Source organism: Raphanus sativus, chromosome 8, assembly GCF_000801105.2.
Source record: "Raphanus sativus cultivar WK10039 chromosome 8, ASM80110v3, whole genome shotgun sequence".
Lineage (NCBI taxonomy): Eukaryota > Viridiplantae > Streptophyta > Magnoliopsida > Brassicales > Brassicaceae > Raphanus > Raphanus sativus.
Genome location: NC_079518.1, coordinates 14842683 through 14869235, shown reverse-complemented (window position 1 = coordinate 14869235; position 26553 = coordinate 14842683). Strand labels below are relative to the sequence as shown.

At 32.3% G+C, this 26553-nt stretch overlaps 4 protein-coding genes and 1 long non-coding RNA gene across 10 annotated transcripts in view; 3 read left to right on the top strand and 2 right to left on the bottom strand.

The window, feature by feature from the left end:
• LOC108822887 (vacuole membrane protein KMS1) overlaps positions 1 to 1647 on the top strand; it is a 2420-nt gene extending 773 nt beyond the window's left edge. Inside the window, exons 3-8 of the mRNA XM_018596083.2 lie at positions 12 to 90; positions 168 to 467; positions 540 to 688; positions 761 to 877; positions 965 to 1144; positions 1229 to 1647. Coding sequence (XP_018451585.2) covers positions 12 to 90; positions 168 to 467; positions 540 to 688; positions 761 to 877; positions 965 to 1144; positions 1229 to 1384 — 981 coding nt within the window. The 3' untranslated portion in view covers positions 1385 to 1647. The remainder of the gene's footprint in view (positions 1 to 11; positions 91 to 167; positions 468 to 539; positions 689 to 760; positions 878 to 964; positions 1145 to 1228) is intronic.
• A 575-nt stretch (positions 1648 to 2222) lies between these two features.
• On the bottom strand, positions 2223 to 5171 carry LOC108818927 (myrosinase MA1). 2 transcript variants are annotated; one of them, XM_018591882.2, is made up of 12 exons: positions 4955 to 5171; positions 4785 to 4845; positions 4638 to 4699; positions 4447 to 4522; positions 4193 to 4358; positions 3842 to 4097; positions 3599 to 3714; positions 3300 to 3520; positions 3149 to 3183; positions 2935 to 3055; positions 2714 to 2816; positions 2223 to 2610 (listed from the first exon to the last, which is right to left on the bottom strand). In XM_018591882.2, the coding sequence occupies exons 1-12, from the start codon at positions 5126 to 5128 to the stop codon at positions 2364 to 2366; spliced, it is 1638 nt and encodes a 545-aa protein (XP_018447384.1). In that variant the 5' UTR covers positions 5129 to 5171; the 3' UTR covers positions 2223 to 2363. The 2 variants fall into 2 exon arrangements, with proteins under 2 accessions (XP_018447384.1, XP_018447385.1); XM_018591883.2 differs by having other exon boundaries at positions 4447 to 4524; positions 4664 to 4699.
• An 8535-nt stretch (positions 5172 to 13706) lies between these two features.
• On the top strand, positions 13707 to 19022 carry LOC130499173 (uncharacterized). Of its 3 annotated transcripts, none has more exons than XR_008938026.1 (3): positions 13707 to 15954; positions 16060 to 16204; positions 16362 to 17004. It is a non-coding gene; the product is annotated as an uncharacterized LOC130499173 (long non-coding RNA). The 3 variants fall into 3 exon arrangements; XR_008938025.1 differs by lacking the exon at positions 16362 to 17004 and adding an exon at positions 18884 to 19022 and having other exon boundaries at positions 13718 to 15954; XR_008938024.1 differs by lacking the exon at positions 16362 to 17004 and adding an exon at positions 17011 to 18797 and having other exon boundaries at positions 13721 to 15954.
• LOC108835192 (myrosinase MA1-like) lies at positions 18791 to 22557 on the bottom strand. Its single transcript, XM_056993140.1, has 12 exons — positions 22366 to 22557; positions 22183 to 22243; positions 22041 to 22102; positions 21787 to 21862; positions 21551 to 21716; positions 21197 to 21452; positions 20960 to 21075; positions 20654 to 20874; positions 20509 to 20543; positions 19504 to 19621; positions 19290 to 19392; positions 18791 to 19218 (listed from the first exon to the last, which is right to left on the bottom strand). Exons 1-12 carry the CDS (start codon positions 22537 to 22539, stop codon positions 18969 to 18971), a joined length of 1638 nt encoding a protein of 545 aa, XP_056849120.1. The 5' UTR covers positions 22540 to 22557; the 3' UTR covers positions 18791 to 18968.
• Positions 22558 to 23391: 834 nt separating this feature from the next.
• Positions 23392 to 26553, top strand: part of LOC108822226 (uncharacterized) — a 44525-nt gene continuing 41363 nt past the window's right edge. Inside the window, exons 1-5 of one of the 3 annotated variants that reach the window (XM_056992773.1) lie at positions 23469 to 23485; positions 23657 to 23832; positions 24108 to 24278; positions 25752 to 25851; positions 25929 to 26120. The gene's annotated coding sequence lies outside the window, so the exon portion shown is untranslated. Of the gene's footprint in view, positions 23486 to 23656; positions 23833 to 24107; positions 24279 to 25751; positions 25852 to 25928; positions 26121 to 26553 lie in introns of all 3 variants that reach the window. The other 2 variants (XM_056992774.1, XM_056992772.1) reach the window with 2 other exon arrangements.

Here is a 26553-nt window from a genome sequence, read left to right as displayed (position 1 = left end):
TCTTGTTACAGCATGTTGATGAGCTATTAGAGTATGTTCGGTACAGCTTATGGTGGATAGCACTTGGAGTTGCATCTTCTATTGGTCTTGGTTAGTCACACATAAAACTCTTTTTAGTGATTTTTTTTTTTTTTGCATTTAACATTTGTTGTTTTGTTTCTATTCAGGATCTGGTCTACACACTTTTGTTCTCTATTTGGGTCCACACATTGCTTTGTTCACTCTAAAAGCAACTCAATGTGGGCGGGTCGATCTCAAATCTGCACCTTACGATACCATTCAGTTGAAACGGGTTCCCTCGTGGCTAGACAAATCTTGCTCAGAGTTTGGTCCTCCGTTAATGATCTCAGCTGCTGGATCTCGTGTTCCCCTTACAAGCATACTGCCGCAAGTCCAACTAGAGGCCATCTTATGGGGTATTGGGACGGCTCTTGGAGAGCTTCCTCCATATTTCATCTCAAGGGCAGGTTCGTTTTGTTGCTTCTATTTACTTGGCCAATGCGTGTGTGCATGGGTTCTGATGGTTTAGTATCAATCAGCTAGTATCTCTGGGGGCACGGTGGAAGAGTTAGATGCTTCACCATCTGAGGATAGTGGATTTATGGCTAAGTTCCTGAACCGGATTAAGCGTTGGCTGTTAACGCATTCGCAGCATTTGAATTTCTTCACCGTCTTTGTTCTTGCTTCGGTTAGTATATCTATGTCATGTCCTGATTGGGAACTACGTACAGTGATCTATACTTACACAGTGGTTCTGCAGGTCCCAAATCCTCTGTTTGACCTAGCTGGGATAATGTGTGGACAATTTGGAATACCGTTTTGGGAGTTTTTTCTGGCTACTTTGATCGGAAAAGCGATCATCAAAACTCACATACAGGTGTGGAACCTCATATTTTTGATATTTTTTTACCTCTCTGGACCTCTGTCCTAAATGGGTTTTAACTTTCTTTTGTTTGGTTTAAAGACGATATTTATCATCTGTGTCTGTAACAACCAACTGCTCGATTGGATGGAGAACGAGCTGATCTGGATACTTAGCCATGTCCCCGGTTTGGCTGCTGTGTTGCCTGGACTCACAGCCAAACTCCATGCCATGAAAGAAAAGTATATTGATGCACCACCTCCTGTTCCATCTCATATCAAGGTAAACAAACCGACAAACCAGCAAATTCATATCATTTGCATTGAATATGCTTTTCTGTTTTTTTTTTTTTTTTGTTGGGTTTAGGTGAAAAGATGGGATTTTTCATTTGCATCAATCTGGAATGGGATAGTGTGGCTGATGCTTCTCAACTTCTTCGTCAAGATTGTGACAGCGACTGCACAGAGACACTTGAAGAAGAAGCAAGAGAAAGAAGTAGCTGCTTTGACTCATTTAGATTGATCTTTCTTCCTTATATGCTCTCCAACATCAAAACTGAAGAAGGACCAAAACTGATCAAGAAAATGGCAGTTTTTCTTCTTCTCATTTTCGCATCGTTGACACATTGTTCTGGTGGGATTTGTACTTTATAGAACATAAAATGGTTAGGAGGAATTGGGATTATGAGATTGCAGGAGGCTTATTTTGACCCTGTGATTCCATTGAGAATGATTTGTTTGAATAATTCAGAGAATGGAAGAAAAAAAAAAAGCTCTAGTTACTAATTTGCTACTCTACTTATTTAAATCGGAGCTATTATGCCCCAATCCATGACTACTTTCGTTTTTCTTTTGTTTTTAGGTCTTTTGCGTTCATCAACAACTTTTACTTTCACTGATCATGTTTATCTCACAAGGACATGAATATAATTGTGAGTATAAAGATGATGTTTCTATGATGTTCTATCAATCTTTCTAAAAAGATTAAAAAAGTTAAGGTGGTAAAGGCGAATGTTGATATTTGTTGCCATTATGATGAATTTTGGTATTGTTAAACCTCATTTTTCTCTGTTTGTTTGGGTAACAAGTTATATCCTTTCTAAGGGTTTAATTGATAAAAGAATTTAAGAAAAGTTTTAGAAAAAGCAAAAAAAATAAAAATAAAAGATTTACAAGCAGCGAGGATGATTTCTTTTCTGACTAATAATAGAGTTCCATTTAAAAAAAAATCAATTTATAGGATCGATATATATCAAAAATGAAAGCATACTTTTAGTAAATATATCTATTGCATAAACGTTCTAGATGCGATTCAGTTATTTTTTATGGACACTTTATAGTAGTAAGTAATATACCAAGTATTTATTAAAACTGATCATCTTCTTTTATTGGATCTTTTTTATTTAGTACAGTACGTAGTAAAAGCTCCTTATCTATGGAGCAAGTAGAAAGAGGAAACATGAAGATGATCTTGATGAGGTAAATAAAGTGGCTTGGATCTTTCATGCATCTGCCAACTTCTTCTTCTTCTTCTCAAAGGTGAGGCTGGAGAAGAGAAAATCTTGCTTCCCAGGGTTCTTGGTCGCAATGAACTTCTTATACCATTTGCCAGAATCTTTGAGGTTTCTATCAGTGACATTTTTCCAGTCAACATAACTGAGTCCGAATCTGACGGTAAATCCTTGGCAGAATTCATAATTATCCCCAAGAGACCACGCAAAGTATCCTTTCACGTTGACACCTGTTTCCCTTAAAAAGCAAGAACAATGAATCTTTAGAGGTCATACATTACATACATGCATATATATATATATATATAAAGAACGACGGAACCAGAGTAGCATCAACTCACTTGATAACTTTACTGAGAAAACACAAATGACTACAGATGTAGTCAATCCGCGTGGAATCGGACATAGCCACCACAAGGGTTTCATCACCGGGGGTACTGATTCCTAATTAAACCGTCACAACATAAACGGTTCCGCGATACTTTTTGTAAGTTTCTTGAACCATTTTTTAAATTACGTTTATCATTTAAAGACTAGTTTAGAGATGGGCAGTAGAACTCACCATTTTCCGTGACATAGATTAAAGGGTTATAGTACTTGGTTTTGAAGTAGTCCATTACGTAATAAATGCCTTTTGGGTAGTAATAGCTGTTTTTGGTCTCGTCATGTTTGTCTACCGCGAACTGAGAAGGGGAAGCAAATTAATGTGAATCCGAAGAATGGACTTTATATTTGACAGATGAACAATATAATAAGAATGGATCATGCATATATACCAGTGGACCAATGACATGATTACTTGCATTTCGATCTATAAACACAAAATGAAATAACTGATGGTCACAAATTATTGTAATGAAAAAGGGCGATATGTAGATATATATACTATATATAAAGGTTGTAACTAGGAAATAGATAGCGTGGTACAAGTGAGCATTGCTCCTGCGTCCATCAGGGCAGTGTGATTATCCCAATCAACATGATTAGGACTTGGCTGGGCATACTGAGTGACGTAATAGTTGAGACCAAGAAAATCATATGAACCCTTTACGAGGTTGGATTCTTCTGGAGTGAACGATGGAAGCCGCTCACCCACAGTGTCTATCATACTTTGAGGGTATGTACCATTTGTTAGCGGCCCCATGTACCTGGTGTACATACATTTTTATTCATCAGTTTATATATATAACAGATGTTAATGCTAAGAATATAGTATAAACATATACCATCCCAAGAAGAATTCTTTCATCCTCTCGGTTGCAGCTATGCTGTCTGGATCAGTGTCATTGTATGGAAGAAACCATCTGGTTATCATTACAGGTCCAATCTTACCTCCTTGATGCTGTGATCACGCAGATATATATACACGATGAGGTGATTAAAATAAGAATCAGATATGTTAGATTACTTTTTGATAATTGATAAGTCAGATATGTTTAGATTACAAAAGTCGCAAATGGAGGACTCACTGAATAATTTTTCCTGTAAAGATCGACCACCGTGGCATGAGCGAGAAGCTGGTTATGTGCAACGATATAGGGTTCAGTTGAAGAATTACCGGCGTAACAGGTAGGATCAACCATTGGAGAACATCTACCGGGTGCATCTGTTCCCAATGCATAGCCTCTCGTAGGCACTGTGTAGAGCTGGTTGATCGTGATCCAGTTATTTACTTTATGACCAAATTCTTGGAAACATAGATCCGCATAATCTTTGAAATCGTCTCTGCCAATATTTTAGAATCATTTCATTAATACAAGAACAAAACTTTATATGTTATCATATTTCTTAATAAGCATCATGACATAAATATAACATACATGATCTGGGAGTCCAAGAAACCTTCATAATCATCTTGTAGTGCTTGAGGAAGGTCCCAGTGAAAGAGCGTAACGAAAGGTGTTATACCCTTGTCAACGAGGCCATTTATGAGTCCGTGGTAGTAGTTAATACCTTCTTGGTTTACTCCTCTACTCCTTTTTCCTCCTGCTCATATGTATTGTATATTTATTCTTACCAAACAATCACAATCAAATATTACGATATATATACATGGTTAATAACGTGTACATACCTGGAATGATTCTTGACCATGCAATGGAGAATCTGTAGCCAGTAGCTTTGAGTTCATTCATCACCTTTATATCATTCTGGTTTATATATATTGTCGCATGTCAATCAACACGTAGTTGATAGATAATTCAGCGAGTAATATTAGTTTGCACACATATATATTAATTATTCATATACGAGGAATTTAATTACCTTCCAGTACGAATATGAATCACAAGTTGTGTCTCCATTTCCGTGATCTGGTCCTCCTTTATCTGATGTTAAACAAATCATTACTGTTAGTGTACATACATACATATACCCGACGTTATATAAATATGTAACCATGCAAAGACAAACTTGGATATCGGTGAGTGAAGCCATCCCAAACGTTAAGTCCACGACCTGTGCTACCTTCGATCTGAAATGAAGAGAAACAACCATGCAACGTTAGAATTTAGTGTTGTGAATGATTTTCTTTATACGTCAAATGTGACGTATGGCAACACAATGCTTTATTTGTTACATGCCTGGTAAGCAGAAGATGCAACACCAAAGATGAAGTCTTTCTCGAAGTTGCTACTGTTGAGACGATCAGTGTGACCACATGTGAATGGCAGGTTCTCTTCGCAAGAAATTTCTTCATCAGCTTTGCAAGTCGCCACAGCTAATAGAAAAGCTAATATTAGCCCAACATGCTTCATGGTTAATTCGTAGATGTTTGTGTTGTGTTGTATGTAACCTTGTGCCAGTCTAGGGTTTATATAGCCTTTGCAAAGAAGTGTGACGTATGCATTTTATTATCTAATTAGTGTATTGATTAACATTTTGGGAGAGGTTTAGGTGACATGAAACCCGTGGCTTTTTACAGTGCCTTGCTCTTCAATTGAAATCTCATTGAGAAAAAACGTTGTATTCTTTATCTCAATTGTGATTGGTTGATTACAATCATTTTAAAAGTTAATCTGGTAATAAACATGGCGAGAGATTTTATATAATACAATGACAAGTTCCTATCTAGCTCTTAGCTAATTAGAGAAACTGTCGACAAAAAGATGGAATGAAATTTATCATGTTATTTGATTGTACTTTAAAAATTCATTTGGTTTATCATAAACAATTACACCCTAAATATTATTTAGTATAGAACTCCAAGATAATATATATAGACCACATGCTTCTAGTATTTTTATATGATGATAATAAATGAAATAACAGTTTAGTAAAAATGTTCACACGGAAATAAAAAATTACTAATCTCGAAATTGTTATTAATATTAATTGTACTTTAACTAATTACTCTGCTATTAAGAGAGTCTCAAATGAGATGTAGACGATTATTTTTTCTTAACAATAAAGGTAATGGTTAAATATTTTGATCACATATTTTTTTTATCATTAGTGAAAGAAAGATGTGTGTCACCACCGTTTTTCAATGGGTTTCATAGTGTCTTCTTTGAAAATTTCAATTGTAACTTTCCCTTTTTCTATTAAGATATCCATCTAGAAACTACATATGAAAAACCTCTACTGTACTATTCTTTTGGCTACATGGTATCTCATATAAAATGAAAGTCTAGGTTTTACAAAGAGTAGATATAGTCTACATATATTTGATACCTTGGCAAAAAAATAAAGAAAAAAAATGTATCAAAATATTTGACTAAGATTTCATTGGCTTCTAAAATACCTTTTTTCCTTTTCAAAGAGTGTTTTTAAGTCCTAGTCTTAACTTCAAAATTCATGGCATGAAAATCGAATCCACCGGGAGATGATAGGCATAGAACACACTAATTGAACAAGGAGTTTACCAGTCAGCGATTTGCGCAAATGTAGAACGACATGCATCAAGATTCCACAAAGAAAGAAAAACTATTCCTTGTACGTACAAGATGAAGTTCAGTGCCCTCTTACGTTTGACTTGGAGTTAGAATCGAAGCCAAAAAAGCTAATGAAAAAGTCTATAGTAATAGTATAACAGTGACTTGGTTAAGGAAAAAAAAATGGTTGCTAGTTACATAAAGTACTGATCAGGATATCTATGGAAAATAAACTAATGTATACTATACAAAGTTTATGTTATGCATGGCAATATCTCTCAACTCAATGATGTTATCACAAACTTAATTTTATTAATCCATAAAGTAGCATATGAACGTTGAAAACATTAACACCTTTTAACTCTCATGTTTGATCAATTTAAATCCAATCTACCCGACTATAATCAGTAATTAGAAAAATCAGAAACTAATGTTTCGATTCAAATCAGTAGTTAGCTAGACGGTTGTAGTTCACAGGGATATTGCTATGCGTAACATATACATGTAGTTAGATAGACACAATAGCAGAGGTAGAAACAAAATTCCGTGGAGTCAAATCATATGTATAAAATCATTAGAGATTTCACAAAAACAAAGAGGTCAAACCCTTGAAAATGTACAACTATTCAATATATACTAAAAGTTATAGGCTTATATGAACCAAAATTTTAAAATTGATAAGGGTCAACTGACTCTCTTACCCTTTCATTGCTTCCATTACTGGTTATGCTTGTTTAATTTGGATGGTTAGTAATGTATTCAGTGGCAGATCTAGGATGAATTTTTACTCGGGGCAAAACGACATAACATTAGTAATATATTTATAAATTCAAATTTTCATTCAGAGCATTATAAAAATTCTAAGCAAAATTACACAAAAGAAAAAAATCTTTGGGGGTAGCTGCCCCATCCACTCCCCACCTAGTTACGCCATTGAATGTATTGATCGATGAGTAACATAGATAGCAAAAAAAAAAAAATCATGTGATCCAGAAGGCTACTCTCATCACGAGCCTCACCGCTCACAATCACCGCATATCCTTTTGATTTGCGCTGCTCTATGCTTTATCACATGAAACCAGAGACACCTCTCACCAACCGATAAAAGAAAACAAAGACCAACGCATGCATATATATTATTAAAATCTTATTGAACAGTGGAGGTTATTGCATCTGCAAAGCAGTATTCTTTGTATCTGTTATTTTTCTGGTGCTTTTCATACGTATAAACACTGTTTCTTTCATTAACCAATAGTTTTTTTTTTCTGATAAGCTAACAGAACAGTTCTTAGGCCTATGTTGGAAATCTTCTTGACTGGAGAACCGTCGAGGTTTAGGTTAGATTCTTCCTGTCTGTGTTAAAAATCGAGACTTTATATATTCTACCTCTTTGTACAGCCAAGTAATATGCCGGTTGCTACGCACGTCTGGTTCGAACAAAAGTTTTTTTTTCTCAACAAAACTACTAACATTAGACATACCTCGTTTTTAAACCACACATTACACTGAGTTGTTGATGTGTCCCATTTTTCCATCTGTAGTAATTTAAGCCTAGTATTCAATTATTAGTTCATCCTTTAGCTCGTATTCATTTGCTCTGTTTGTGTTTGTGTGCTATGCAGAAAAGTGTGGCTAATGCACCTCAACTTCTTCAAGATTGTGACAGCCACTGCACAGAGACACTCGAAGAAGAAGCAAGAGAAAGAAGTAGCTGCTTTTACTCATTCAGATTGATTTTTCTTTCTAATGCTCCAACATCAGAAGGACCAAAGCAAAACAAGAAAAATGCAGCTTCTCTTCTCATTTTCGCCTCGTTGACGCATTGTTTTGGTGGGATTTGTACGTTATAGAACAAAAAAAGGTTAGAGCATCATTATTGGAGGGCACTATACAAAAGCCCTTAGCTTTAATTTTTTTTTTTTTTTTTTTTTTCATGAAAACTTAAAGGCAGCCTTAAGGGCAGCCCTTATTTAAGGGTTTTTCCCTACTTTTTCTCCTCAGTCCTCTCCCCTTCACCTTTAAAGACTGCCTTAAGGACTTCCCAATAATGATGGTCTTAGGAGGAATTGGGATTATGCCTTTATGAGATTGCTGGAGGCTTATTGGGTCATAAATTATGACCCTGTGATATTCCATAGAGAATGTTTTGTTGGAAAGATTCAAGAAAAAACAAATCTTCAATTGCTAATTTGCTACTCTGCTTAAATTGCACTTATCTTATTATATAAAAATTGGTTATTCAAAATTACTAGTTAACATAATAACGACACATTGTATATAAAGTAATTAGAAAGTAATTATACAATTAAGATTGTGACTGTTAATATATCTCATAACTAAAAATATATATAATAAAATAATAACAAAAATAGAATTTTGTTAGAAAGTAATTATTAATATTATTAATAGTATTTTTCAATTTTAAAATTCTAGATAAAATATCATTGCTAAATATTATTTTATAGTAATTTTTCTAGTATTTTTACATTTGTTTAAATAGATATAATGTTTAAAAATATATATAATTAGATGATAAAAATAAATTTTAGAAATTATTTACTAATAAAATTTATTCAATGGTAATTTTGCTTAGAAATTTTCCTTTTCCAAAATCCAAAAAAAAAAAATATTTTGAAAAATAATTTATTTAATACTGATTTTCTTTTTCGATCAAAATCTGAATGAAAAATATAATTATAAAAGATTATATTACGCTTGGTATTCAAAATTGATAATTAATATGATTGTGACACATGACAGTTATAACAAATGATTTTGGTTAAAAATTAATTATAAATATTATTTAATAGTTATTTTCCATTTTTAAAATCTTAAACAAAATATAATTCCAAAATATTATTTGATAGTAATTATCCTTTTAATATTTTGATATGCGTTAGAATATCTCATGATTAAAAACATATATACTAAGAAAATAAGAGAAAAAAAAATTAAAAAAACAAATATCAATATTTTTTAACAAAAAAACTAAAATTTAAATGATTTAATAGTAATTTTACTAGAAAACTCCTTTTTTAAAAAAAGATATCCTAAAGAAAAAATATTTGTAAAATAATTTATTTAATATAAAGTTTTCTTTTCTAAAATCCTAAAGAAAAGATATTGTAAAAGATAATTTGATATTAATGTTCCTCTTAAAATTTTGACACAAGTTAAAATAACTCATGATTAATAAAATATATAATAAGATAATATTAAAAAAAATCAAAAAAATATTAAAATTATTTAATATTATTTTTATCTACTTTTTATTTTTAAAATTTTAAACAAAAAAAGATTTATCAAACATTTTATTTAATACTAATTTTTCTTTTCTAAAATTCAAAAGAAATTATTTGATAGTAATTGTCCTTTTTATAATTTTAAACATAAGAAAACTATAAAAGACTGTTTAATAATAGTTTCCCTTTCTTCAAATGCAAATCAAAAAAAGAAATTTGTAGAACAATTATTTCAAAATATTTTTTTATAATTAATTAACTTTCCTATTTAAATAGTTAATTTTCTTTTTATATCATAAACTTCAAAGCTACTAACTTGTAAAAATATATATACAGAATATTTTTGAAAACTTCTTACAAAGATAAAAACACATTAGAATATAATATCAAAATTTAATGAAACATTGCTTGACATACCATAAGTTAAATTCAAACAAAAATTTATAACATTTGAGTTTATAAACTCTTATAAATTATTCTTAAACCATTATAAATAATTTAATAGATATACTTATTTTAAAAAAAGTAAATTCAGAAAATTATATCAAATTTATAGTAGAATTAGAATTCCTGTAAATTTAATAACATTAAAATATGTGTTTTGTGCATTTGTATATAAACAATTTAGTATCTTACAATCATTTGTATTACTTTTATAAAAAAATTCATAAATAATGAAAAATGACAACCCAACTCTTAATTATTATTTTTAGAAAATATTATTTAATTTATATTTAATAATCTATTTTGATTATACCATACAAAAAAAGATTATACCATACAAGATGTTGATTAACATGTATTTTTCTTTCTCTTAATGGAGGTCAATAGGTGAATTCACGTATCAACAGTACACAGTATATAACCAATGCTTAGAGCATCATCAACGGCAAACGATTATGGGGGTGTTGCTTAAAAAATAATTAAATAAATGAATGGGTCCCAGTAAAATCTAAGCAACAGATATGTTGCTTCTTTAAGCGTCGGATTTTGTTTAATTTGCGGGCCCCACTGACACATGGCGGCCAGTAATTGGTTATTTTTATTTTATTTTTTATTTTTTTAAATCAGAAAAGAAAATTAAAAAAAGAAAAAAATTTAAGCACCCTTTAAAGGTTGTTAGCGTTAATGATGCTCTTAAACAAATCCAAATATCTTCTATCTGCATTCTTAAAACATAGACGATGAAAAATAAGAATCTCATGAAAATTAATAATATTTAAAATAACATATACGCGTAAAAAAGTTTGAAATAGTGGGTCTTACTAAGCCTAGTTAATTATTGTTTTAGTGATCTTGGAAATCGCTTGAATCGGAATGGAATCATCTTTGAGGTACGTCTTGTCTCTGTCTACGCAAATTGTGTTTTTTTTGTTTGGACGACAGTTTTCTTTGAGATGAATGTTTGTGTTTTAGTAGTTGCCATGATATTTTGATTTACAGTATTATAACTTAGAACTTGATCGTGCTTTAGATTTGGGCTACTTGATTTTCTGTTATGGATACTATCTATCTATCTATATTGACTTCAAATTGATTATATACACACATTTCTGAGTTCAAAGATTGTTTCTTTTAGTTGTTTTCACTGTGTAAGTGATAATCTCTCTCTCTCTCTCTCTCTCTCTCTCTCTCTCTCTCTCTCTCTCTCTCTCTCTCTCTCTCTCTCTCTCTCTCTCTCTCTCTCTCTCTCTCTCTCTCTCTCTCTCTCTCTCCTCTCCTCTCTCTCTCTCTCTCTCTCTCTCTCTCTCTCTCTCTCTCTCTCTCTCTCTCTCTCTCTCTCTCTCTCTCTCTCTCTCTCTCTATGTTTACAGTACGTGGGGGTGTGGAGAAACCATCATTGACAGATTGAAGATAAAAGTGTTAATCTTTGACTTGAACGGCTAAAGAAGTAGCGACATAAAACAGATAAGTTCTTCTACCGCTGATTCTTACTTACTTTTAGTTTTAAGTTTTATCAAACTCCAAAAAGATCATGGGCAGACACTAATCTAATAGTGTTCTGCCAGATTCTTATTTGGGGACATTGTCCCGAGTCCATGTTGCGTGAAGCTTTGTCCCAGAGGTAGATGTTTGGTTGATGATGGAAACTAAAACATACTTTAGTACCCACGGCTTTACAAAAATAACCATCGTCTTAAGAAAAAAAAAGAGTCTTTTAGACAGAAAATGACTTTGTCTAAGGCTATGAAATTGATGAATGGATGGATGGATAAAGGACCAAAAGGCTTACATTTAGACAGAAGCCATGAGATTGTTGGAAGGATTCATTGTCCCGAGTCCTTGTTGCGTGAAGGTTAGACCCAGAGGAAACTGTTGGTTGGTAGTGCATTTATAAGATACGTTTGGGATGTAAAGTAAAACATACTTTAGTACCCACGGCTTTACTAAAACAACCATCGGCTTAAAAAAAAAAGAGTCTTTTAGACAGAAAATAGCTATGTCTAGCTATGAAATTGAAGGGTGGATAAAGGACCATCTGCTTACAAAATGTCTTTAGACAAAGGCTATGAATTGCTTTTGAACTTGTTGGATGGAAATAACGATCACAAGTCATGGAAAGTAATTGGAAAATCTTGCTACCCACGGTTTTGTTAAAGGGTTTTAGACAGTATTGGTATGTACGGTTTGACAGAGAAGTCTTTAGACAAAGACTCTAGATCTAAACCACATCCATTGCTTACCCACAGCTCTATGAATAGAGGGTGTTTGAGGATGCAAAGTGTGATAAAGTTTAGTACCCACGGCTTGCAAGAAAGTTTTGAGACAAAGACTGTGAATCATCAATTTAGTACCCACGGCTTGAAGAAAGGTACTGAATAATTTTTCATCACATCTGTACCCACGGCTTATGAAAAAGTATCAAGACAAACGCTGGTAATTGAAAAAGGATGCATTAAGACAAAGGCATGCCAAAAAAGGTCTTTAGACAGACTGTGAATACGTTTTATCACATTTTGGTACCCACGGCTTTGCAAGAACACGTCTTCATCACATTTTAGTACCCACGGCTAGCAAGAAAGTCTTGTGACAAAGACTGCAAATCTCAAGTTTTCAAAGTGCATCTCAAAATCTAGTAATTTAGTTATGCAGCAATGTGGTGTTTTGAGTTGGAGAGCTATTTTGAACATTAAACACATAAAAAACAGAAAGTATATTAGAAAGTGTCTAATGATGTAGAGTAAGTTTAGAAAAGTGTCTTATCCTATAGTTTCTCATTTTATTTTTAGATAAAGGGCATTGTATTTATCAGAATGACACATTCCTAGATTCAAAGACCAGAAGCCCTAATTTCCGCTTCCTAAATTTCTCACCGATCTACAATCACAGTCTTCAACCCAAATTGTTTCATGGGAGAGCGAGTAGAATTGTGCCCTCCAAATGAGACTGACACTCGTCTTCTTCCTTTTCTCTCAATATTTTTGTTAACCTAAATTGACTCATAAACTTAACTTTGTATTTATAGATTACGACGTCAAACTTCGAACATTCATCCTAAATGAAAATAAAGAAAGATCTGCCATATAGTTTTTTTCCTTCTCAAATATTTGAATATTCTCAATGAGTCTCTAATAGAGGTGTCAAAATGAGTTATAACTCATGAGTTCGCTCAATTCAACTCGATTTTTCATGAGTATGATCTTTATTTTTTAAGCTCATTTAATAAATGAGTTAAATAATCGAGATTAAATTAGATCACGAATTATATAAACGATTTTTAATGAACATGATCTGATTCATGAGTTTGGTTGTTTTTATATTATATATATAGATGATTTCTATTTTTATTATTTAAGAAAAAGTATTTTTTTATATTAGTCATATTTATCTTCTAAAATTAAAATGTAAAACGAAAAAATAATAAATATATATAAAATGTACAAGAATATTGATATCAATCCTCACATCATATATCTTTAGAATTAAAAATATGTTCCTACGATTCTCATGCAGAATATATATTTTACGATTTGAATAGATGAAGAGTTTGAAGATAAATCATCACAAGACTCTTATGTGAAATTATTTTTAGATCACTGATTTTTAGCTTTTATTTAATATATTATTAGGCCTTGTTTTTATTTAGTATTTAATATTAATGCTTCGAAATTTTAAATTTTAATTATATTATAAAAAAAATATTCTATATTTTATGTTTAATTAAATTTAAATTTTTTATTTTTATATTTGATCGCGAGTTAACTCATTTATCTCATGATCTAGATGATCTGAGTTCGAATTTGCATATTAAAACTCGTATAATAAATAAACTGAGCTGAACTAACTTATAAAAGATCCGAGATGAGCGAGATTTCTCATTTTGACACCCCAATACCATATCAACGTTTCATAAATTCTATATTCCACATTCCTCTTTATTCCCACGTCTATAGATGTCAATTGGGCGGGCCGGGCGGATTTGGGCGTGTCCGAACGGGCTTTATTTTTTTGCTGGACATATTTGGTCGAAGCCCAAATAGAACCATGTCCAAATGAGACCAAAACCAAATAAGACCATGATTTATTACATTTGTTGGGCAGTCCATGGGCCTATACGACCACTTAATGTAAACAATACAATTTTTCAGTTTTAAAAAGTAAAATTCATACAAGTTCTAAATTTCATGTTCTAGACTTTATAAAAACACACAAGTTCACAAAAGATAAATTGCGTTTTCTATTTTGGCAAGAAATTGTGTTTTTCCGGTTTTTGCGAGAAATTATGTTTCGGTTTTACGGAAAATAGTGTTTTCTGGTTTTTGCGGAAAATTGTGTTTTCAGTTTTAGCAAAAAATTACGTTTTTTTTTTCTGGTTTTGGCAGGAAATTGCGTTTTCCGGTTTTGGCGGGAAATTGAATTATTCAGTTTTGGTGGGAAATTGGGTTTTTCAGTTTTGGTAGAAATTGATTTTTCCGGTTTTGGCGGGAAATTGTATTTTTCGGTTATGGCGGAAAATTTAATTTTTCGGTTTTGGCGGGAATTTTGATTTTTCGATTTTAGCGGAAATTTGTATTTTTCGGTTTTGGCTGAAATTACGCTTTTCCGGTTTTGGCAGACAACTATATTTTTTTCCGGCTTTGGCGGAAAATTATGTTTTTCAGTTTTGGCAGAAATTATGTTTTCCATAACAAAAATCACACATAAACAGTTATAAATCAAACCTTTAGGCTTCAGGAAAATGTCGAAAAAAATATTGAGTTTTTCCCAATTTGCTAAACCTAGACATTTTAGATTTTTGAGCTGCCCATTGTCCAAATGGTTAAGTCCAATATTGTCCATGATATAATTGGGTTTGTCCATGTGGACAAAAATTTAGTTACGGACCAAAATGGACCTGCCCATTTTAGACCATATCAATTTGGACACGAGCCGCCCATTTCTATCCCGCCCATTTGACATCTCTACACGTCGTACAGCAACAGTAATGCAAAGACTTCATGTATTAGAGCATCATTATTGGTGGGCAAGTGAAAAGTCCCTAATCTTTTTTTTTTTTTGTCATAAAAACATAAAGGCAACATAAGGATATCCTGGATATCCCTTATATAGGGGTTTTCCCTCTTTCTTCTTCTTGGTCCTCTCTTTTTCTCCTTTAAGGGCTGCCTTAAGGGCAGACCAATGATGGTCTTACATACAACCTGTGTTAACGTTTGTTTACTACGTATATAAATTCTTTTAACTGATCCCAGAATTATTTTTTATTCATTTCCTCTTTTTTCTGTATAATCTATAACACTACTAAAAGGAGAATATAAAGCTCTCTAAGAGTATCCACGTAGGAAAATTAAATCAACCTATCATAGCATTGAATTAGGCCACGTCACACACATTTCCGAGCTATACACAAAAAGCCCAAGCCAGGTATAAGACCATTTGGTTAATGTTTAGTTATATAACCCATTTTGAACAAAAGGTCTGATGTTTTATTTGGCAATCGACCAAAGCTCTAACGTTTTATATTTTAGTCGAGGAAAGTGTGCCGTTTTTATTGGTTTGATTAGGTTTTCTTCTTCTTCTTCTTCTTCGTCCCTTCAATCTGACCATCCCTGCTGTTTTTCCTAAGCTTGTGAAAAGACGAGTCTTTATGACTTTTTACCTTCAACTCTTTTAATGTCTGTCAATTCTTAAATTTTATAATAAAGGATTTTTTTCATTAAAACCATTTACAATCTCAAACTCTCCGTCTCCCTTCGGATACAATGAAACCGAAAAATTAATTCAACCCCTATAAACTAAAGAGGGTCGATAGCAGGATGGATCTTCACAGACACTCTCAGTTTATCTTCTATCTTCAATCGGAGAGGGAGCTTGACGAACAAGTATGATTGATTCTCTTCAATTTCCTTCTTACGAAGCCCAAAGAGATCTATGGAGTAGCTGATCTGCGTGTAACCATTTGTTTCTCGCACAGCTCTGTTCTTCTTCTATCTTGACCACATATGCACCCTATAAAACCCTTACATTTGTGTATGTGTCTGCCTTAAGCAGCTTAACTTCTAGGGTTCTATACCGTTACTTAGATTCTTCCAAATCTATTCCTTTTATAACTTGTAGGGTTTTTTTTCCTATCAGTGGTTTGAGTAATGGGAATTGAAGGAGAGAGTGGAGGGATACAAGATATTGCTTTTATGATGAGCGTTGATGAGAAAGATGATGATTTCAGAGACAAAGATGAAGTTACTATCGGTCGAATGAAGAATCGGGAAAGACAACGCAGGTATCGAACCTAGAACTTAAGCTGCTTAAGGCAGACACATACACAAATGTTTATGTTGACAACTTTGTGAGGCGTGTTTATTGCCATAGAGATTGGAAAAAAGAAGCTAGAATAGCTCATTTGATCATACCTAACCATTTGTTCCACTTACATGAAGGTTTTGAGTCCAACTGTGGACTCACTCATGGTAGAAGCTCTGAAACGTCCGCTTATCTACGTTTTATTTGATGCATATTATTGAGCTTCTTTTCTAATTTGCCTTTATTGATTTTCGAAACCACTATTGTTGTTTACAATTGGGTTTAAGAAACCTTGGTAGCAAATTAGCAAATCTTATAAACACCAAGACAACTTGGAACTAGAAATTAAAACTTTATGGTTAGTTTACGTTGTAGTTCTTCTATATCTTGATTGAGTTTCGGATAGAGCTTAGATAATATCGACAGACTGACACTTTGGGATGTCGAGTTGAAACCACAGATTGGACCAAAGTTGTTCCTTTTTTTGTGGCAAAGTTAGGTTGATTTAGCTTTTATGCAATAAGAACTATGTGATTGAGAGTATATTGAGTTTCATCTCTGTGGTGATACGATCTGGCATTGTGATCGAGGGGTTTATGTGATGGAGATTCTTATTTTCTTTGTGTTTATTGCTTTTCATATGACCTTATTTTCTTTTGACTAATTGGTTGGTTCCAGAAAGAGACGAATATTGTTGCTTGTGATTCATAACGCTCCTTTGGTAGTTTGTTTTGTTCTCTTTATTTGTGTAAAACTACTAAAATTACTATGGTTTTTCTGTGAAAGGCAACAAGCTGGAAACTTGAGGATTCAGCTTTTTTTATATTGGAGGAGAATTCTTCCTTCTGGTTCACACACTGATGAGCCAACGGTAGACTATCCCATGGCTGCACAGTCTTGGGATATAAAATTTTAAATAATATAAAATTTTAAAATATTAAATATAGAATGTTTGAAATTTTAATAAAAAGTTAGACATGATTACTAAAAGACTAATAAAAACTTGAATTGTGTCTAATAAATAAATATACATCTTACTAAATGATTAATAAAAAAAGCTTTATATATTGAATACAACTTAATGATATTTCAAAAAAGAATATTTCATTCTCATTTGTCAAATATTATATCAAAACAAATAAATGATATAATATAACATAATAAAAAGTTAATTAATTTTAAAATATTTGTTATTTAAATTTATATTTAACATTTAAAATATATAAATTGCGGTTAACCCTCTAGTTGAATTAAAATTGTAAAATTCGTGACCAGGAGCAATTTGCACGTTTGGGATTATTTCTGTGACGAAATTTCTTTAGTTAATTATTCCCTCACCGACCATTAAATATCGTTTAGTTAATAAAACTGATTGGTGCGTAAGACAAATTTCAATTTAGAGGGGGTTATTGGTTTAAGAATTCTAAAGGAGTTATAAAATTTTGGGAATCCATTATTATTGGTTTATAGATTTTAAAAGTCTTATTAAAATCCATTGTTATTGGTTTGAAGACTTTTAAATTCCATTCAAATCCTTTGTTATTCATAAAGTTTAGTTATTATAGATTCTACTGATCTATTAAATTCTATTCTTATTGGAAGGTGGATTCCTTTTATTTTTACTCATAAGACTAGACTTTGAAAATATCATCTATACTCATAAGATTTATGAAATCTGTGTAATAAAAAAAACATACACATATGCATCATATTTGTCTACGTAAACCAACTCACACTATCTCATGTGATTTATAGTTATAAGATTATTATCTTTTTTTATAGTTACATATTTGATAGACAAACACACCAAACATAACTCACATGATCTGTAATTCATTATATTTTTTTATAGTTTCATATTTGACAAAACAACCGTTTTATTCGAAAATGGTGAAGAAATCAAACTCATACGACAACTAGAATAATGTTTTAAAAAATCGCAAAAGTCAAAGAAAAAAAAAACTGATTATTATCATAAGAAAAGTAACACAAGTACCATAAAATTTATGTATCATAAGAAAACTAACACAAGTACCATAAAATTTATGGATCATAAGAAAACTAAAACTAAAACAAAACTGATTATTATCATAAGAAAACTAACACAATAATAATACACAAATCTATGTATATGGTCAACAATGGTGGCTGATGAATATACAAAGACCTAAAAACTAATGGTCAGAAGAAATAGATACCTGTGTGGAGGCTGCACACGAGATGGAAAAGGAGATATGTGTATCATTATGTCAATTGATGTTTATATATATGGTTCACATTGAAAATTTATTTTTGGAAAAGTTCTAGAGAGATCATTGTACATTGCCTTATAAGGAGAAATATTTTGAAAAATATATTATGCAAATCCATATTGATTAATAAAATCTACAGAGATCAATACAAAGTTTGTGATGGAAATTTGTTAACTCTACTTAACTTTCAAAAATCTGTCAATTTTTAAAATCACTAAACTCCTTCCAAATTCTGATTTCAATAACCCCCTCTTAGTTTTAGTTTAAGCATTAAATTAAGTTTGGTTGTTTTTTTTCTCCATCCCTCGACATAATGTAGAAAATAAAGTATATATTGATAATGATCATCTTCTTTATTGATAACTTTCATCATAGTCTGCAAAGAGCTTTATTGAGAATTTATACAGTGGTAGGTGGAAGCTCCTGATATATCTATAGAAAGAGGAGTTATGAAGATGATCTTGATGATGTAACTAAAGTGGGTTGGGTATTTTATGCATCTGCGAACTTCTTATTCTTCTCGAAGGTGAGGCTGGAGCGGAGAAAATCTTTCTTCGGAGGGTTCTTTATGGCAGGGCTTATGAACTTCTGATACCATTTTCCAGAAAGTTTGAGGTCTCTGTCAGTGACATTATTCCAATCAATGTAACTGAGTCCGAATCTGACGGTAAATCCTTTGTCGAATTCATAATTATCCCCGAGAGACCACGCAAAGTATCCTTTCACGTTGACATGCTTCTCCCTAAAAGCAGGAACAATGAATCATTAAAGGTCATACGTACATACACAGGAAGGAAAGAAGCATCAACTCACTTGATGACTTTACTGAGGAAACAGAGATGGCTGCAGAGATATTCAATCCGCTTGTAATCGAACATAGACTGATTACGTGTTTCACTACCGGGGGTACTGATTCCTAATTATACCGCCATAATATGAACAATTCCATTTTTGTCAATTTCTTGAATCAATCTCACATTACATTTCATATTTGAAGATGAATTTAGAGATGGGTAATAGAACTCACCATTCTCAGTGACATAGATTAAGGGATTATAGTACTTGGTTTTGAAGTAGTCCATTACATAATAAATGCCTTTAGGGTAGTAATAGGAATTTTGGGTTTCGTCACTGCCTTCCTCGAACTGAGAATGGGATGCAAATATTAGAATTGTTCTTGGGTTCACCTCTTTGGTTGAACATGCCAACCAATATGATTTTATCGTTTCATATTCAATATCTTTAAAAAAAAATATTGTTAAGTTATATTATATTTTAAAAATAAAAAGTTAAAAAATAATAGCAGTATTTTCAAAAAAGAAAAAAAAAAATTTCTAATATTTTAATGCCGTCAGCAAAACAGTAAACCTTAAACCGTAAACCCTTGAGTAAACCCTAAATCTTTGAGTAAACCTTAAACCTTTAGATAAATCTTAAACTCTAAATCAAAAACACTAAACATTAAATCTTAAAAACACCAAACCCTTAATCCTAACCCATAAACCTTTAGGTATTTAGGGTTTAGAGTTTAGTGTTTAGTATTTAGGGTTTAATGTGTTCTGCTGGGTTTAATATGTTTTGCTAACGGCGTTAAAAGTATTTAAAAATTTCTCGTTTTTGTTAGCAACATTGCTAATTTTTATTTATTTGTATCCAAGGATTTAAGAGTTAAGATTAAGGATTTAGTGTTTTTAAGGTTTAGCGTTTAGTGCTTTTGATTTAGGGTTTAAGATTTATCCAAGGAATTAGGGTTGGTTTAGTGTTTTGCTAATAACGTAAAAAATATTTAAAGAACAAAGGTTTTTTTTTGTAAATACTATTATTTTTTATTTATTTTTACTTTTTATTTTAAAAATATAATATAACTTGACAATATTTTTTTTAAAGATATTGAATATGAAATAACAAAATCATATTATTTGATGAACCTACGTTTAGGAGTGAACCCAAGAATAACTGCAAATACTAATAAGAAAATGAGATTTTTAGTTAACAAATAAAAGAAGAATAGGGGTGGATCATGCATATATACCAGTGGACCAATGACATGATTACTTGCATTAATATCTGTAAACACATATACGAAATAATTGATGATCACCAAATATTGTAATTAAAAAATAGATGTATAGATATAAATTAAGTTTTTAACTAAGCTGAAATATATTGAGTAGTACATGTGAGCGTTGCGCCTGCGTCCATCAAGGCAGTGTGATTAGCCCAATGAACATGATTAGGGCTTGGTTGGGCATACTGAGTCACATAATAGTTGAGACCAAGAAAATCATATGAACCCTTTACGAGGTTGGATTCTTCTGGAGAGAACGATGGAAGCAGTACACCCACAGTGTCTATCATGATTTGAGGGTATGTTCCATTTGTTAGTGGCCCCATGAACCTGGTGTGCATACATATATTCTGTCAGTTCATATATACAACATATATTAGTGTTAAGAATATCATTTAATTTTATAAACATATACCATCCGAAGAAGAATTCTTTCATCCTCTCGGTTGCAGCTATGCTGCCTGGATCAGTGTCATTATATGGAAGAAACCATCTAGTTATCATCACAGGTCCAATCTTACCTCCTTGTTGCTGTGGTTACGCAGATATATATAAACACGATGATGTGACTAAATCAGAATCGGATATGTTAGATTACTTTTTTACAAGCCAGATATGTTAGATTACAGACGTCATAAAATGGAGAACTCACCGAATAATTTTTCCTGTAAAGATCGACCACCGTGGCATGAGCGAGAAGCTGGTTATGTGCAACGATATAGGGTTCAGATGAAGAATTACCGGCGTAACATGTAGGATCAACCGCTGGAGAACATCGACCGGGTGCATCTGATCCTAATGCATAGCCTCTCGTAGGCACTGTGTAAAGCTGGTTGATCGTGATCCAGTTCTTTACTTTATGCCCAAATTCCCGGAAACATAGATCCGCATATTCTTTGAAATCGTCTCTGCGAATATGACAGAATCATTTCATTAACCCAATACCAAAACATTTTATATTTCGTCTTTCCTTAATAAGCAGCATGCATGGCATAATATAACGTACATGATACGGCGGTCCAAAAAACCTTCATATTCATCTTGTAGTACTTGAGGAAGGTCCCAGTGAAAGAGCGTAACGAAAGGTGTTATACCCTTGTCGATGAGGCCATCTATGAGTCCGTGGTAGTAGTTAATACCTTCTTTGTTTACTCCCCTGCTCCTCTTTCCTCCTGCTCATATGTATCGTCTATTTATTCTTTCCAATCACATATATATACATGGACAAACAATGTTACATACTTGGAATGATTCTTGACCACGCAATGGAGAATCTGTAGCCAGTTGCGTTGAGTTCGTCCAACACATCTATATCTTTCTGCAGTTTATATATACAATTGCATGTCAAATCACACGTAGTTGATAGATAATTTAGTGAATAACATCAGTTTTTTTTGTAACTGAAATAACAGTGAGCTCCTTTCGAGAGTCGAGGAACGCCTGTCTAAAAGGTCTTCAAGCCTTTAGTTAGCACACATATATATTGAGGAATTTACCTGCCAGTATGAAAATGAGTCACAAGTAGTGTCTCCATTTCCATGGTCGGGTCCTGATTTATCTGATAGTAAGCAAATACATTACTATAAGTGTATAGGACATGTAACCGACATTATATATACATATATGCAAACAACAAACTTGGGTATCGGTGAGTGAAGCCATCCCAAATGTTAAGTCCACGACCTAGGCAACCTTCAATCTGAAATGAAAAATAAACACGCAATTTTGGATTGTAGTCTTTTAAATGATTTTCTTTGTACGTAAAATGTGACGTATGGCAAGTATTGGCAACACAATATTAATGTTTTATTTGTTACATGCCTGGTAAGCAGAAGATGCAACACCGAAGATAAAGTCTTTCTCGAAGCTGCTACTGTTGAGACGACCAGTTTGACTACATTTGAATGGCAGGTTCTCTTGGCAAGTTATTTCTTCATCAGCTTTGCAAGTTGCCACGGCTAATAGAAAAGCTAATATGAGCCCAAGATGCTTCATGGTTAATTTGTAGATGTGTGTTGTGTTGTATGTATACCTTGTACCAATATAGGGTTTATATAGCCTTTACAAAGAAGCGTAATGTATGCATTTTCTTATCTTAGTTTCTTGATTAGTATATTGTAAGAGGTGTAGGTGACATGAAACCCGTGGCTTTTTACCGTTGTTGGCTCTTCGATCGATTATTTAAATTAAGAAAACATTGGATTTTTTAATATTAACTGTGATCGGTTGATTACCATCATTTTAAAGTTAATCTGCTAAATACCAATGGGGTAGAATTTTTATATTTGTTAGAAATTTGAATGACTTGGCAAAAGAAATTATAGAACAAGGTACCAAAAGAGTTGAGTAAGATTTCGTGGGCTCCTAATCTGAATGCATGACATGAAAATTCAGTCGACCGGAAGGTGATATGAAAAACACACACTAATGTACAAAAAATTGATCAGTCAACGGTGATACAATGCAGCGTGGGTCAAGTCAGATGTTTGCGCAAAAGTAGTGCGACAGGCATCAAGATTCCTTGTACTAAAGTTCCCCACTGTACGTTTTCTTCTAGTGGAGATGATGTTCAGTGCCGTTTTACATTTGACTTGAGTTAGAATTGACGCCATAAAGTTATTGAAAAAGTCTATGGGAATACTATACGTACTCTTCAATCTGAAGTAACAGTGCCTTAGTAAACAAAAAGAAAAACAATTATCATGTGATCCAAAAGGCCACACTCATCACAAGCCTCACCGGCTCACCGATCACAGTCACCGCATATTTTCGCTGCACGATGATTTATCACATGAAACCAGAGACTCTCTCTCTCCGACAGATAAAAGAAAGCAAAAACCAATCCATATATATTTTTTAAATCGTTATTGATCATCTGCGAAACAGTTGTGGTGCAGGAGATGGACTTACCGATTCATTGCGTGGGATATCTAGCAGTGAGGTAATGCTTTTCTACATTTTACATAGTATATCAACAAAATTATGGAAATGTCTAGTCTTTGATCTTGCCATAGTGCTGTCACCCCGACTATTTAGTGGCCTAAAGCCAATTAATAATATTGTGGCCTTGAGTTTCACGAAACGCTTAATGATACATGAATAGTTAATTCAGGGGCTGACTGGTTTTCCCGCTACCACCCGCAAACGCAGTTTTTGCGGTTCATAGCGGTTGTTGGCGTTTCGAAACAATCACAGAAAACGCTACAAATCGCTTCAAACCGCTCCGAACCTCTTAAAATCAAAAGCTGGTTCCAACTAGCGTTTGCGGTTGCGGGCGGTTGCGGGAGGGTAAATTTTTTTTCTTTAAAAACAGAATAAATAAAAATAATACTAAAAATATCCAATAAAAAATTTCAATTGTAATAATAGAAATTGTAAAATGTATTCATATTATATTTCAATTTATATTATAAAAATTCAAAACTAAAATATTTTCTATAAATTTTTAAAATTGAATAATATGATTTTATAAATATAAATTTCATATTTATCATATTATTATGATTTTTAATATTTTTTATAATTACATAAAATGTAAATATTGTTAAATTATTATTTAACAGATGTTGCGTTTGGTAGTTTACCAGTCATAAGAGTCCTGCAAACGCAACAATTTCTAACAGCTGTACCAATCGTACAAATTAATCTCTAGAAAACGCTTAAAACCGCAACCATCCGCATCCGCAAACTCCCGCAACCGCAACCGCTGCGGTTACACCAGTCAGGCCCTTAAAGTAAGTTCACCTTAGTCCCCAAAATCCTATATTAAGGATCGGTAACATGCATTTTATTTAGTTTTGATTTAATTAAATGTTTCATTAACTTTAAAACCCCTCTTAAGAAACTTGGATAATCATGCTCTACTTTCCCATTTAGTAGATATTTGTTTAATTTGTGCGACAAACATTTTAGAATAGAACTATAAATATATAACAAATATAAGACAAGCAAATTGACTTATACAGTTAAATTATGTTCCCAAAAAATAATTGAACAACAACAACAAATAGAACATGAACCGTATAAGAAATAAGAAGAAAACTATATGAAAACATAGTAAAGATCACATAATTCTCAAGAGACGTAGAATCGAATTTTCGAATTAATAAGGAGACTATAGTTTGATCCGCGCAACCACGCGGATTTACAGATTTGTTTACATTTTTATAATATGTACATTTGGTTTATGAGACAAAGTGATAATTGCCTGGGTTTGCGGATATTTTTTGTCATTTTTATAATATGTACAATTGGTTTATAAGACAAAGTGATGAACTATATTATTTACAATTCAATGCTTTTGTATTATGTAACTTGATACTATTGTTACTTCTGTCTTCTTCGACATAGTTAATATGTAATGATTTATATTTATACGTAGTTTATTTACATTGTTAATAGATATTAATTTCATTGGTTAAATTTTAAACAGTTCAAGAATAAAAATAGGTCCTTTTAAACGGGTAAATATATCCAGATAGTCAGATCTTATACCGTTTTCTGTTTATGTTTGTAGGTGAAAAGAGACATTTTTCTCCGACCAATATGATAATGTGTTTCATTTATTTGATTTTGTCTTTTCAATTTAAAACACTCAACTCGAGTTGCATCAGAACTAAGTTTTCATTTCTTTATGTATATATAAGTTCAGAACCAGGATTTGTTTTTCACTGAGACGATAAAAGAAGAGCACTATGTTTAGACCCATATATACTATATTTTCTTTTCTTGATAAATAATGTAGTTGAACATATTAAGGGTTTGGTAGGCAATTCGAGTTGTTCATGAGTATTAAGATAGAGTTAAGTCTTTGTATCTCAAGATTTTAGCTCAATATATTTATTTACATTGAGAAAAATAGTCTTTCTTTACTGTCATTTCCCAAGAGTTTTCATCAATCCTTTCACTATCTTACCAAACCATATCAACTTCATTACCCTCAACGCAATCGGTATGACAAAAACCACAGGATAATCGAATGTATGGATTAATACCACCTGCCAGTAGAGATCCGTAGGTCTGTTACCTCTATAATTAATCATTGCAGTGTTAAGCCCGACCGTTTGGTTTTGAAAGAATAAAGCCAAAATTGGTACCTGATCATAGTGTATTTAGATGAACAGAAAAAATCTTGTTGTCTGCAAATAGAGCATCAAAGTTCAGAAATAGAGAATGTGAATCCAATTGATCTTTAAGGCATTTTTCAGATTCAAAAGAAGGTTTACAAATACTCAGCAACCAAGTCAAGAAAATGGCAACAGTGTGAATAAGATAAGCTCTAGATCGCTTCAAACCAGAAATGTCAAGGTACCATTTAAGATTGATCGCAGGTGTAATCACTTCAAAGATTAAAACCATGTATGTCTAAGGCTGAGCCTCTTCAGAGAACAGAGAACTACTGCTACTCTAGATAAGAAGTGATGGAAAATCTAGAAAACAAAACGCCAATTATCAGCGAGGTCAAGTATTTGAAGAAGTAACTAAAACCAATGGAGAACACAAAAGCTTTCTTGTGTTGTGTCTACTACTTACATGTTTCAGTTATCCTAAAGAAGGGTACAACCAAATGATCAATTGTAAGTAAATAACAATGACTGTCTTGATTTATATATTGGTATTACTCATTTCTTAATTATTTAATATATTTAGTTATATACGTAATAGTTACTCATTTCTTAATTATTTAATATATTTATTATTTTATTTTATAATATAGTATGTAAAAGAAAAAAAATAGTACTTAAAAACATTTGTATACACAAACATTCAATCCGTGCAAGGCTTAAGTTTTAAGTTAGTGTATATATATTTGGTATGAAATAAATGAATTATATATATAAATAATAGATATTTCTACAAAAGTAATTATGTCAACCTAGTCATTAGGTCTTTAGGTTAATTAATTTATCAACCATGTTTTGGAACATGGACATGAATTGGATATGTGATTGTGAATTTGGACCAAGATGGATTTAAACCGATTAATCAACTAAGTAAAAACTCTATAAA